General features: G+C 38.5%; 1 protein-coding gene across 7 annotated transcripts in view; it reads right to left on the bottom strand.

Annotated features, from left to right (window-relative positions):
* Positions 1-15,247, bottom strand: part of Elf2 (E74 like ETS transcription factor 2) — a 60,010-nt gene that overhangs the window by 28,313 nt on the left and 16,450 nt on the right. For 4 of the 7 annotated variants that reach the window (XM_090356936.1, XM_090356938.1, XM_090356935.1 and 1 more), the window contains one exon: positions 14,185-14,350. In XM_090356936.1, coding sequence (XP_090213062.1) covers positions 14,185-14,350 — 166 coding nt within the window. Of the gene's footprint in view, positions 1-6,653; positions 6,812-10,302; positions 10,458-14,184; positions 14,351-15,247 lie in introns of those variants that run through there. The other 3 variants (XM_090356941.1, XM_090356942.1, XM_090356943.1) reach the window with 3 other exon arrangements.

Genomic DNA, 15,247 nt, shown 5'->3' with positions numbered 1-15,247 from the left:
CTATGCTTTCCATTTTCCTTTTCTTTTAAGTTTATGTTCATTACAGGGAGAGGACTGTTTCTCATTCCATTTACATTATCATGCATATCATGTCTCCTGTTTCTATCTTTTAGATGTTTGAAATCAATGTTGTTCCTTTTCATCTTCTCCAGGTGATGTTTCTATTTTATTCACATTACTTTATTTAAGGGCCAACACAGTCTAGTATCACTATACCTTTCTATTCTTACTCCCTCAGCCATACATATTGCCTCTACAAAACTAAAACAGCTCTGGTTAAACTACACTGCTTCTCTAAATAAAATGCAAAAACCCCAGTACTCTGCTCTCATTCATGCCCTCTCATTCTCCATACAACAAATACTTTTCTGAGAATGTGCAAGGTTCTCCATTCAGTTTTTCTAGTAAACATGACCTTTTATAGAGCACACTGTGAAAATATAAAATAAATAGATAAAAGTACAAACACAGGAGGGCAAAATGTTGTGACTACATGAGTGGCGAGAAACCCGGTGGTACTCTGGGCCCTCTGCACAGGAAGTCCACCTCCTGGGTTATACCACCCACAGCTGAACAGCTGGGAAAACACATGCACCTGTTCTAAACATGTGCAGACCATCTTCCCTTGTTCCCTCATCAATATTCTCTAAACGCTACAATGCAACAACTAGTTACAGAACTTTTTCTGTGCATGGGTGTGCCAAATGTGGAGGTTGGGCTTAGGGCCTGGGCTCCATCTCTGAGCTTCTTGTGTTATAGTACGTAAGTCACAGCTTCTCTTCCACCTTTTTTAGTAGTTTAGTGGACATAAGAGTCTCATAGGGCTGGAGTGTGGCCTAGTAATAGAGTGCTTGCCTAGCATGCACGAAGCCCTGGGTTCAATTCCTTGGTACCATATACACACAAAAAAATGAAAGTGGTGCTGTGGCTAAAGTGGTAAAGCACTAACCTTGGGGGAGGGGAATAAAATACATAAGGGCAGTGCCCAAACCCCAAGTTCAAGCCCAAGGCCTGCCTTCCCCCACCTAAAAAAAAAAAATCTCACAGACAGAAAGGTATCAATGTATGTGAATTTATGCACCTCCTATCTGGCAAATATAATGTAACCCTTCTTTTTTTTTTTTTTTTTTTTTTTTGCCAGTCCTGGGCTTGAGCTCAGGGCCTGAGCACTGTCCTTGGACTTTCTCAAGGCTAGAGCTCTACCACTTGAGCCTCAGCACCACGTCCGGCTTTTTCTATATGTGGTACCAAGGAATCGAACCCGGGTCTTCGTTCATGCTAGGCAAGCACTTTAACCACTAGGCCAAACTCCCAGCCCCTGTAACCCTTCTTTTAATTACAATAAAAAAATATATGAAAAAAAAATCTCACCGACTTTCCTACCTGGGCTATCTTCAAAGCATATTCCTCAGATCTCAGCATCCTGAGTAGCTAAGATGACAGGCATGAGCCACTGGCTCCCTGCTTATTTAGATCATTTATATCAAAGGTATTATAAGTAACAGACACCATTTAAAGAATACAGAGGGATGACAGGCATCGCTTACACGCAAACATATGGCTTTTTATAGAAGGAACTTGAGCATTCACAGATTTGGGTATAGAAAGAATGGGTCCTGGAACCAATTCATCACAGACACCAAGGGACAGCTCAAAGTACCACCAACCTTCTACCCAGTCCTCAAACTGCAGTGACAGGAACATTCAAGTGCCACCAGGTGGCACCAAACTACTGCCAGAGTTTGTACAAACCTGAGTATCTTGGCGTGATTGCTGGAACCTATTACACACAGACACAGACACAGACACACACAGACACACACACACACACACACACACAGAGCTGACTCCTCATCTGTGCAGAATGACTTGGGCTGTTTCATTAAATTTACAATAATGCCACATTTTATGTGATTAGTTTACCTCATTTAGAAATCTAGTGTATCACAAGTTGTGCACACAGAAAGAAAAAATGAAGTGGAGGGGAAGATGAGAGGTTGTTGGTAGAATGGAAGAAAAGGCTCCAAATATCAACAGTGGCAAAAAGGTTTTTTAAGTGTTAAAATAAAATTAAGCTACTGGCTATCAGGAAAGCACAAGTTTTATAATAACCAATCCTTCCCTCAAAGCTAGCCTATGCCCTATTTTCCTGCCCAGTTCCTCTGAGAGAAGAGACACAAAGAGACAGAAAGAGAGAGAGAGAGAGAGAGAGAGAGAGAGAGAGAGAGAGAGAGAGAGAGAGAGAGAGAGAGAGGGAGAGAGAGAGGGAGGGAGGGAGGGAGGGAGGGAGGGAGGGAGGAGAGGGAGAAGAGAGAGAAGAGGGAGAAGAGAGAGAAGAGAAGAGAGAGAAGAGAGAGAAGAGAGAGAAGAGAGCGAGCGAGTGAGCGAGCGAGTGAGAGAGCACGGAGGGGGGCAGAGGCAGCTATCTAGAGACACGTTTGCATGCATCACGAAATAAAACTAGCTAAAGATTAAGACCAGTTGCTGAAAACAACAACCATAACAACAAAAAACTGCTTATCTATTTCACCGAACATTTTCTTAATTTGGAGAGTAAACAACACTCCTATCAAAGTTAATTCATGAATTTACAACTATTATAAAATCTAGTCTGTATACCTATCTATATTTTTACAGCATCCCCATTAAGTGGTATATTGCTTCATGTTGCCAAGATATTTACACTCCCTACTCCACTTTGCAATAAATGCCTGGCTCCAGGGAGATAATCTGAATCACTATCCACTTAAATCTCTATAAAAATGAGAACAACACATAATAAATTATGTCCAAAAAATTGTTAAACTCAAAAGATCATTCCCTTTTGGCAAGTAAAAAGCATACTTCTTTTACAAAGACTTCATTATATGATTAAAATAAAAATCATTATAGTAGGTACCTTAAGAAATAAGAGAAAGAGAATGCCTTAGAATTGGATACACAAAACAATGTTTTGTTAATTTTTTTGGAAATACGTATATGCATATTTGTTGTGTCTTCTGTATTTTTTACATGCTTTCACTTAAAGTTATATTTTTAAGAAAGTGTCCACTTTAAAGCCCTCTATTCAGTTATATAGGCTGAAAGCCTTGCTCTTCCATATATAATTATGTTTATAGTATCAACTGTGACACCCGAGGCCCAGAACCGTGACTGTCCATGATACCACTGGAAGTAAACCAGCAATTGTATGCAGTGATGAACAATACAAAAGGGCTTCAGGATAACTTTTCCTTTTTACTTAATTCTCAAAGAAATCAGAACCAAAAGAATACTTTAATTTATGCTTCATAGTCCAAATAATCAAAACAGTATTCCTATTATATAACTTAGAGGCCATCAGCTTTAATAAATACCTAACAAATTCAACTAACATGCATGATAGTCAACCAAAACTGGCTATTATGAGTCTCATCTAGGTCTTCAAGACCCACACATTACACAGGTAACAATGGAGAATGGATAGGGACAATGATTCCTCCTATGCTTGAAACAGCATTGTACCAAAAGGAAAAAAAAAAATTTTTTTTAAGTCTAAAAAGGAATTATGGCTGACCAATTATCTATCTAAATCTCTTATCACTTTAAGCTTACTATAGCTATATGTGAGAACTCTAGCCAAATCTATAGACACATAGTTTATTGCAATAAAAATAAGTAGAAATAACATGAAAAGTTGGGTGCAGTGACTCACGTCTATAATCCTAGCTACTCAGGAGACTGAAATCTGAGGATCCAGGTTCAACCCCAACACTGAAGACTGTGAGACTCTTTAGCTCCAATTAACCACCAGAACACTGAAAGTGGCGCTGAGGCTTAATGGGGTAAGATGGTAACCTTGAGCTGAAGAGCTCAGGGACCATGCCCAGGCCCAGAGTCCAAGCCCCATGACCCGCCAAAAAAAAAGAAAGCTGAAGCCAGTGAGACTCTTATCCCCAGTGAACTACCAGAAAACCAAAAGTGAAGCTGTGGCTCAAATGGAAGTGCTGGCCTTGAGCACAAAAGTTCAGGGACAGGGCCTAGGGCCTGACATATATACCTATATACTCTCTTCTTTCTAGTGTCCTTTTCCTTCTCCTCCTCATCCTCCAAATTCTAGCCATACTGATTAGTTTTCGGCAACTTAAATAAGCCATGTTTTCCTTCACAGCCTTTTTACCTTGCTATATTCTGACCAGCCAAATATTTCAAACCCCTTCCCTTCCAATGTCACTCATTTGAGGAGGCATTGTCTGACCTACCTGGCATTCCTATGTCATTTCCTCCCATAAAACTTAATCTTATAGTCATAATCATCACACTTCACTGTAATAACTTGTTATCTGCTCCATAAAGCAGAAAGCCCACTGAGGGCAAAGAGTAGATCTTGTCTACCAATGAAAAACCACTTGTACACGTGGCATAAGGCAGGTTCTCAGGAAGTATTAACAGATGGCTGGATGAATGAATGGATGGATGGATCTGCCTAGAGATATGTTTAAAGTAAACATCCATACTTGCACTATCCATGTGTATGAACTACCATTACTTGGGAACCCTTATAAGAAAAGCAAACCAGTGGATGAGGAGGAGGAAGGAGTAGGGGGGAAGTTTACATCAAAGAATGTGAAAACTAAAGTTAAGGAAACTATAACTTTGTTTTAGCTACTGTTTCCATTACAAAAAAAAAAAAAAAAAGTAAATGTCAATGGGGTATGGGGTATGGGGTGCTGGTGGCTCACACCTAGCTACTCAGGAGACTGAAATCTGAGGATCAAGGTTCAAAGCCAGCCTGGGCAGGAAAGTCTGTGAGACTCTTATCTCCAACTAATCACCAAAAAGCCACAAGTGAGCTCTGGTTCAGGTGACAGAGTATTAGCACTGAGCAAAAAAGCTTAGAGGCAGTGCCCAAGCCCTGAGTTCAAGTCCAAAATAGAAGAAATGTCTAAGATGATCTTTTCACATTTAATTCTATACAATTCACATTTCATTTCTCCTCTGTCTCAATTAATAAAAATTATGTTACACAAACTGCTGGATAGCAAAACTTAAATTAATTAGTGTTAAAAGTCTAAATAATAAAAAGCAATGCTACTAATTTTCAAAACTGATCAAATATATTTAATGACTTACACCCATGTGTATTTTTCTTTCCCTTTATCTAAAAAACATTTTGGTAAATAGTACTATTTAAAATCATTTCTGCTTTATTAATTGAAAGAGCAGTTCTATACTTTTGGTCACTATTTTCTCCTTTACACACTCTGTCACCTGTAAGACACATAGCTGAGTGCAATAAACATCAATGGCTACTTAGGTTGTTTAATTGTTTGGTTTTCACCTTACTTATCCCTGAATCCTAAACTTGCTAGACAAATGCTTTACAATCTAAACTAACTCCCAAGCCTTTAAAGACTTATTTAACCCTGCTTTAAAATGATAGTCTGAAAGGGAGGAGCTTGTTTTGTTTTCTTTTTAGAGCACAGGATGCCATTTAAAAGTGCCACTACACTAGGATAAAACTCTATTCATTAAACGTCATGTTCAAGTAATTTAAATTCTATTTCTCCATAATCAAATACCACATGGTTTGAACATTCTTATTAATAAGCAATACAATCTACTATTTTGTTTTTTGTCTTTGGTTGGTTGTGGGACTTGAACTCAGGGTCTGGGAGCTCTCCCTGAGCTGTCTGTATTTTGTTTGGGGTTTGTTTTTCTTTTGCTCAAGACTAGCACTCCACGACTTTGAGCCTCAGCTCCACTTCTGGTTATCTAGTGGTTAACTAGCCTCATAGCCTTTCCTGCCCAGACTGGCTTCAAATCTGGATTCTCAGACTTCTTCTCAGCCTTAGGAGTAGCTTAGTATTTCAAGTAAGAGCCACCAGTACCCAGCCTTGGCCTAATGATTTTGAAATGACAGCGAAGAATTTAGAGAGCTTAGTAACCACAGGGACCTCCTACACTGTAACTCACTCTTATTTTCCCTGTTAGTATCTAATATCTATAGATATATCCTAATAGCTAATTCCAAGTAAACAGAGATGTTAGTGAAGATTAATAACCCTATCATCAAGTGTAAGATGCACATTTTTTCACATTTTGACTTATCTTAAAATTGACAGTGTTTTAAAGTGTTGAATATTGCCATCATTTTCCCCTACTGATATAAAAGTAGTGTTTCTTATGAGCATTAAGATACTAAAATACCCTTCCAATATTTTTTTTGATATGAGTCACGGTACAATTAAAAGTCAAATTATTCAAGAATAAAAAAACGAAGTTCACATTCTGCCATTAAAAAAAAAAACCTACAGCTAATGGAATAAATAAATAACTGGGGGAGAAATCATTCTTTAAAACTTTAAGAAAATGTCTGTATTTTAGAAGAGGAAATAAAAGGAATAAACATGGGGGAACAAAAGACTTGCTCATGTTGGTCAGTACTAACTTCAAAGAACTGTCCTAAGAGCTTTATCTAAGAAGCAAGCATCAGGAGCAAGAATAACTCAATGGCAAGCTGTGTACCAGGAAAAATATTGTTTTATATTTCTTCTCTCTTTAAGGAGGAATCATTGTCACCCTTCAGACAAAACTATGAGAGTAAATAGATGAAATAATTTTTATGAAATACAAAACTGCAAACATTCTTAATGAATTAAAAACCAACCTACCAGCATTGTCTTCCTTCTGGCTCAATCTGTTTCACCTGCAGGTATCCTAGGATAGGGGCTCCTTTTCAGGTCCCCAGTTTTTCATGTCGATCTTCTACCTCCCTGTGGCAACAATATTTTCTAATTAAAAGAGTCCTTTTGTGCCACAGGGAGGATTTCTGAAGGTATAACAAATACAAAAGTTATCACAGCTCAGCATGAAGTCAAATTAGTCTTGACATTTTTCAAGAAAGAAATTTGGCTTCTTATGTTTCAAAAGAAAACCTGATTGGATTTTCTTAAACTGCATTTCAAAACCTAAGCTTGCTTTCTTTCTTTTATTTTTTAAATAGGGCTGCTTTTTTTATTGAATCATATGAAAAATTCCTGCATTCATCTATCCTGTATCTTTAAATACAATTCTGTTCTTCACTGAGGTTTTTAAAGTTTACCTCAGAGTTTAACTATAAGAACACTTTTTAGAGATAGTGTGTGCGTGTGTGTGTGTGTGTAAGCACGCGCATATATGCACACATGTGCATGTATGAGCACACATGTACTTGCTTTGGTTTGGGAATTTTATTTGGAGATGAGGGAGGGGAAGAACTGGAGTGAGAACTCAGGACCTTGGAACTTGCTAAGTAGTCCCAACCTACTTTTAATGATGTCTCAATAAGAATCAAAGTCCTGCCAGGAGTTTGGGCTAGCAATAGAGTGCTTGCCTACCATGCATAAAGCCCTGGGTTTGATTCCTCGGTTACCATACACCCAGAAAAAGCCGCAAGTGATACTGTGGCTCAAATGGTAGAGCACTAGCCTTGAGAAAGCTCACGCCTGTAATGCTAGCTACTCAGGAGGCTGAGATCTGAGGACTGCCATTGAAGCCATCCTAGGCAGTAAATGTGACGATTATTTATGTCCAATAATCTACCAAAAAGATGAATATGGAGTTGTAGTGCAAGTGTTAGAGCACTAAACTTGGGCAAAAAAGCTAAGGGATAGCGGCCAGGCCCTGAGTTTAAGCCCAGGATTGGCATGCATAAGAGTGTGTGCACGCAGACACACACACATCAAGATAAATACATAAACTCGAGTTTTTAAAACTCAATTATGACCATGAAGCAAACTCCTCTCCAAGTATGACTTCATTATGGGCCTGATATAACACTTTAGATGGTCATATTTATTTATTTTGGATAACTATTTTTTTAAGTTAAATAACATTAAGGAGTTTAATACTTAGCAAATAGAAAATACACTTGAAATTTTACATAGATTGCTTTCTCTCTCTCTTGGAGTGTATGTAGCGTCCAGGCTGACCTACAACTGGAAATCCTCCTGCCTCAGCCTCTTATATGCAAGAATTATAGGCAAGGGCCACCAAAACTAGCCAGTATTTCCCAACTGTAATGTATTCAACACTACATTCCACAGAAGAAGATAATAGAATTGTGTTCTAGGATGATTGCATGCTAAGTGGAAATACACAAGAATGATAATGTAAGAATGTAGCTAACTTCACATGGTATTACAAAAGATTGGAAAAGAGTATTGAATGAAGTAGCAGTAGTTGGTCTAATGAGTAATACCTGAGCACACTTTGGATACAGGAAATTGAGAAGCTCAGAAACATCAACAGCCCATGCCTTGAGAAAGAGCAGCAGGGGGGGGGGGGAACCAAGAGAATACAGTGCTTGAGCAGACTAGGCCAGATTATGAAAGATATACTTCTGGATGATTCAATGAGTAAATTCCAATGCTTTTAGCTATCGAGTAGCTTTTGAAATCTAGCAAACAGTTCAACAGAATGGTAAATGTACATGCCAGACCACATTAAGTTTAGAAGAAATGCCAAGAAAAGGTACACACTGAGAGTATCAAGCATATGATTTTTTGTTAAGTAGAAGTGAAATAGAGGAAAATGTAACAGAGATATAAACAAAATTAAACAAACATTCTGTTTAAATGTATAAAAGACCAGTCCAAATTTGAAGATATACAGAAAGGTGCTAATAAAGTAAGGAAACCCTTGTACGAGCACTGTGCTTGAAAATTTATTTTATGGAATCTTTACAATTTTGAATTTATATTTGGGACAATAGAATCTGAAAAAAAATTCTACTAAGTGATAAAAAGTGAAATTTGAAACCAGAACTGATGTATGAGAATACTTTTTAAATTTTGCTACTGATGAAAGCCACTTAAAAGCTAAAAAGAACACACAGCTTGAGCTCAAAGAGTAACCAAGGAATTTCCTAACATATTTGACTACTCTGACTCTTCTTCCTGTTTTTCAAAACACAAGCATTCCCTAAGGTCCATTGCTTAACTCTGTCCGTTTGTTCTCTAGCACAGGGAAACATATAAAATTTAAATATCTTCCCTCATAGGGAAATCTCTCAAATCCCTTTTCCCTTGGAGATCTGATTTGTTTCCATGGCTTCAAATAAAGATGAGTCCCAAATCACCCTCAACTCATCCAATCTCTCGGACTTTCATTACCCAGCTTTAGATATATGGACCTCTTACATTTGCCCCTCTAGATCTATTCTCAACACGCTTCACCCTTCTCCCTATCCCAAGCGAGAAAGACTTCATCAACAGGGCTTCTATGGCTTCACTCTGGGTTTGGTTAATGGAGTCTTTTTATAATGAGAGTCCGCAACAGATACATCACTTAGCTAGGGATTACACAGAGGGAAGAGAATAAAATCAGGGAACTTAGCCCCCAAACCCCCCTTTCTGTGGAATGCCTGCCAATTATGTGTCCTTTTTTGGTATTCTCAGCAGCCCTTCCCGCTCCGCTCCGGGACCTGGGGCCAGTGGCCAGGAACAGGTTTGTTACTGTTAGCAGGAGTACCTCCCTCTCTTATGGGATCAATGTGCTCACCCACAAGTTTCTAATAGCCTGGATCACAAGTCGTCCTTATCTGGGCATGCCTTTCCTTCTACAACAGGACTCAGACTTTAGACTGCACCTTTATGTATCTTTAAACACTTAAAACATTCCTTTTTAAAGGCTTTCATTCAACTCAAAATCATCCTAACACCAAATTTATCTGCTTCCTTTCTTCAAGTCCCCAAGATAACATCATCACCACTTGTGGTCAAAATAAGGAAAATGTGTCCTATCTATGCCTCCCTCCCTTGTTGTATTCAGTCCTGCTGGATCTTGCATAGCAGTGCTGTTTATGTGTGCTCCTCTGTTCCTGTTCCTTTTTTTTTTTTTAATATTTCTCAAATCATCCTCCAATTCATCCAACAGGTATAGACTCCTTGCCTCATCATTTCCCTACAACTTACCTATATCCAGAGATAAAATCATTCTGCTTCCTTCTACACTTAACGTTTATGCCATATGATGCTGCTGGTGGTGATGGTGGTTGTGGGACTTAAATTCAGGGTCTGGACTCTGTCCCTTAGCTTTTCTGCTCAAGGTTAGAGCTCTACCAATTTAAGCCATAGTTCCACTTCTGGCTTTCTGATGGCTAACTGGAGATAGAGAGCCTGGTGGACTTTCCTGCCTGGGCTGGCTTTGGACAGTGGTCCTCAGTAGCTATGATTACAGGAGTGAGCTAGCACTCAGACATTTGTAAAATGTCTGTGTTCAGATCTCTGCAGAGAATCTAAGAGAGTCTTCTCTTCTCACCACACCACTCACCACACTCACCGACTAGCAGGCTGTCAGGACAGAGGGTCTCTGCAGGCCTGGCAGACCCAGGACCACCTTCACATTCCCTATCATTCTTCAGTTACTCATGCTGAAATGACCAAGCAACCTGGTACAGATTTAGATCAATTTGCCTGCCTTCAAACTTTCAAAGTCTTTGTTTTCTCCTACAAAATGGAAGAGCATTAGGTTAATACATAAGCTCTGTGAAAAGAAATGTAGACTTTTAGTCTACAAAGAGGTAAACAAAGCAAAATAGCTTTAATTTAACAAAGTGAGACTCCCTTTAATACATGAAGTGATGAAGGTGACTAGATGCAAATCACTGTGTGATTTTAGAACTGCTAGCTGCATAAAATGAAAAATGTTTCTGGAATGGACACATACATATGGATATGCAGAAATAAAAAGAAAAACTTCACTCAATGGTGATAAAGAGATTAATGAATTTAATCAATTATGTTTTTATAGTGATATAATCTAAATTGTAACATAGAAGCATTCCAGCAAGTGTTTCCTAGATGTATTTTAAAAAACATTTTCTTATATGAACATCTCTTGTTTGTTTTGTTTTCTGAGACAGGGTCTCACTATGTAGCTCATCAGGCTGGTCTCAAACAAAACAGCCTCTCCAGTGCTTGAGTTACAGGCATAGACTACCATGTCTGACTCTAAACATCTTAATTCCCCCAATTCACTAAAAAAAAACTGCCATCTTATAAATATTTCTTTGCTTTTCTTCCCAGTCACTCTCTTTTCCAAAATCTATGCACATTTGGAATTTGGTTACATATGTTCATCACCACAAAAAGAACAGTGGTCTATTACCTAACAAGAAATATCCTTTGGCCGGGAGTTTGGCCTAGTGGTAGAGTGCTTGCCTAGCATGCATGAAGACCCAGGTTCGATTCCTTGGTGCCACATATGTAGCAAAAAGCCAGAAGTGGTGCTGTGGCTCAAGTGGTAGAGCCCTAGCCTTGAGAAAATCCAGAGACAGTGCTCAGGCCCTGAGCCCAAGCCCAGGACTGGCAAAAAAAGAAACACACACAAAAAAAAAAAAAAAAGAAAAAAAGAAATATCCTTTGGCTGAGTCAAGGTGACCTTTATTCTCAGCACATGCTCGGACAAAATTAACAAAATCTGACAAAAATTCAGATTTGAATTCATTTAAAAGTGCGTGATTCTTCAAGACAGAAACAAATTTATAAGTCCTGATTTAAAATCTATTATTATTAGCAATCTTTGTAAAGTAACATTCATTAACTTATAAGCCAGAATGAAATTAAACATGTAAGATAATCTTGAGATATTTTCATATAGTCTAAGAATAATATATTATTTGCTAGTATTTCCTTTTATGATTTAATAAAAATGAAAACAAAGCACATTTATCAGTTTTTAAAAGATAAATCATAAAGCAACTGTTCTTTGACCCAAACTTCCCATATCCCCTCTTATGGAAATATCACTCATTTCTGCCCTGTAAATTATATTATTGCCTTCCAAGTTTAAAAATGACTGAGAAAATTAAAGCATTTCAGCAGATTATATTCACTATCCTTTGAAAAGATAGTCTAACTAATAAAAGAAACTGTCAAATTTAAAACATTTGGTCAGGGGCCGGGAGTTTGGCCTAGTGGTAGAGTGCTTGCCTAGCATGCACGAAGACCCGGGTTCAATTCCTCGGTACCATATACATAGAAAAAAGCCAGAAATGGTGCTGAGGCTCAAGTGGTAGAGCTCTAGCCTTGAGAAAGTCCAAGGACAGTGCTCAGGCCCTGAGCTCAAGCCCAGGACTGGCAAAAAAAACATTTGGTCAACCTGCTCTGGCATTTTATTATGCTAAACATTCTAATTTTCCTACTATGCAAAAATGCTGTTGTATGGTTGTGAGGCTTTGGGGGATTATTTGGTTTTGGTTTGGGGGTTTTGTTTTTAACGGGTTTTTGTTGCTGGTCCTAGGGCTTGAATTCAGCTCAGGGTCTGGGTGCTGTCTCTGAGTCTCTTTGTGCTCAAGGCTAACGCTCTACCACTTGAGCCACAGCACCACTTCCAGCTTTTTCTGAGTAGTTCCATGGATTGTTCTGCCCAGGCTGGCTTCCAACTAAAATCCTTACACCTCAGCCTCCTGCAAAGCTAGAATTACAGGTGGGAGCCACAAGTGCCCAGCAGTATTATCATTTTTTAAGTTTCTAATTTGCTACCCAAATCGTGTGTGTGTGTGTGTGTGTGTGCATGCGCACACACAGTTCCTGGAGCTCTCCCTGAATTTTCTCAAGGCTGGAGCTCTACCACTTGAGCCACAGCTCCATTACCAGCTTTTTGGTGGTTCATTGGAAATAAAGAGTGACATGGACTTTACTGCCCAAGCTGTCTTTCAACTATGACCTTCACAGATTTCAGCTGCTAAGTAGCTAAGACTATACCATGAGCCATTAACATCTACCTAGTCTTTTTTTTCATCAAAAATCAAACAAAACTCAAAAACTTCAAACAAGACTCAACTTAAGCTTTCACATTTTTTTTGTGATTATAATGAAAGTTTCCTTTGGTTTGCTTCTACACAAAGTCAGTAACAGTATGAACTCCAACAAACTATTCTTATGTAATACAAGTGGCTATTCTGCCTACTTTTTCCTCTAGAAGAAAATTAATCTCTGAATCGATACTTTATCTTCAGAGTATAAACTTCTCAAAGTTTGAGAAAATATATATAATAACTACTGTTAATCAGGCATTCGTCAAGACTGTGAGAGTCATGAAGCCGACATGAAGTGATTGGCTCCTGTTGGATTAAAGTGAGCTGATCACTGAGGGCTTCACCTGGTATGTCTGGTACAGTCAACACTACTTTGATGAGAAAGACAACTCCTAACCTCTCAGCTCAACAAAAAATACATGCGAGGGAAAACGCAGTTTAAGCTGAAGGGGCCAGCAGCCATAAACCATGCCACCAGGCCTTTTAGAACAAAAAATGGCCAATGTTCAAAACTTGTAATTATAATAGATTGCTACATTTACAGAAATGTACTGAAACATTTAAGAATGTTCTCTTTAGTTGTAAAGCTACTTTAATCGTTTTTGTTTTAACATTTACACAGCTTAAGATAAACTGTTGTATTCATTACCTATATAAATCACTATGGCATTTCTGTGAAGATATTCTTTTCTTCATGGTCACAGCAAAATTTAAAGATTTTCCTGAGAATGATACATGCTAATCCCAAATTAAACATATGACCATCTCACCACAGGTGGAAATACCAAGATGTCTATGATGACAGAAAGGAAAGAGGAATTTTATTGACCACTACAAAGATGCTTCTGATCTAAGGAACAAAATTCATACTGCTGCACCAGGATTAACTTAAAAGAAACTCAATCACTTATAAAATCAGAAGAATGCATTTATTTAATTAAAACATTAACTCATAAACTAACATACTGACTTAAGATAAATAACAACCAGGATTTGTACTAAAAAGAATAGCAACCGGACAGTGGTGGCTCACGCCTGTACTCCTAAGATCTGAGCATCACAGTTCACAGCCATGAAAGTCTGCGAGACTTATCTCCAATGAACAACCAATAAACCAGAAATGTACTGTGGCTCAAGGTGGTAGAGCACCAATCTTGAGCAAAATTTGCTCAGGAACAGTGCCAAGCAAGGCCTTAAGTTCAAGCCCCAAGACCAACAACAAGAAAATAATTGTAATCTGTAATAACGCTATGATACCTTCAGCAAATCACTTAAACAGAGATAGTTCACTGGCTTCTAATTATAATAGCATTAAAAAGAAGTCTTCAATATAAGGTTCACCTAGCATAGTAATGTTGAAGCTTAGAAAATGAGTTAGAAATAACTGGTATTTTGACGTCTACCTGTTTCCACACTTTCCGTCTCAACTTCTTGTTCTTCTGCCACATCCTGCATCATGTAAGTCTCATCATCATAAACCAGAACCTGGGCTGCATAGCCCTGCTCTAATCTGGCACTTGGAACTGGTTCCACAATCACAGCTGGGTATTCAGAAACTTTTTCATTTTCCTACAAGAGCAAATTTTAAAAACAATTAATTGTTTTGCTCAAAAATTCTGGATTCAGTTATAAATTCTGGCATTCATACAGACCCAAGCAGTCTATACAAAGAATTTCATGTATTGAGCTGAAGAGGCTTTGGACAGCTATGAGCAAAAGTCATGGAAAGAAGCAAACGTTTAGGAATTAGGGACAGCAATAGTAGTCAGATTTTAAGAGGAAGGAAATAAGGTTGAAAAGGTGGTGTATGAGTTCCCTGGGGCTGCTACACAACAAAGGGGGTCTTAAATAACAGGAAGCCAGAAGACAGCATTGTGAGTTAGTTCTGAGGACTGTAAGCACATCTTTGTCAGGTATTTGGCAGTGCTAAAGCATGGACCTGCTGTTGCCTGTTCTTTCAGTGGATAGTATATGCCTAGGTAAAGAAAAAGCTATTGGACTGTTCTATGTCTAAACTCATGATGGTCTTCCTCTAACACTAAGGAATAGATTAAGGCAAAACACATTTGGGGATGAAACTAGTGTTCTCAGCTGCGCTAGTCAGCAGGGCAAAGTGGAGTCAGTAAGTAATCAATGCAAGCCAAATATGGATTGAAATCTACGACATGCTTATCTTGGTATTCTGTCCTTAGAACAGTCCTGGGGCTCATCTTGGGGGATGCTAGATCACAGTCTCACAAAGAGTTGGTTAGCTTTTTCAGCATAATTGGGAAAAATAGTTGAAGTGAGGAAAGATGTATTTCAGCTCATAGTTCCAGGCCATGGCTCCACTGTTTCTGGGTCCGCAGTGAGGTACAGCATCATGAAGGATAAGCAGCAGCCCCTGACTAGAGTTTCAGCACCTTTCCAAGAGTTTATGCCATTTAATCCCATCAATATATTAAACCCGAAGTTCATATTCCTCAT

This window comes from Megascapheus bottae, chromosome 23, assembly GCF_031878675.1.
Source record: "Megascapheus bottae isolate mThoBot1 chromosome 23, mThoBot2.hap1, whole genome shotgun sequence".
NCBI lineage: Eukaryota > Metazoa > Chordata > Mammalia > Rodentia > Geomyidae > Megascapheus > Megascapheus bottae.
The sequence above is the reverse complement of the archived record's forward strand: the minus strand, read 5'-3'. Positions and strand labels throughout refer to the sequence as shown.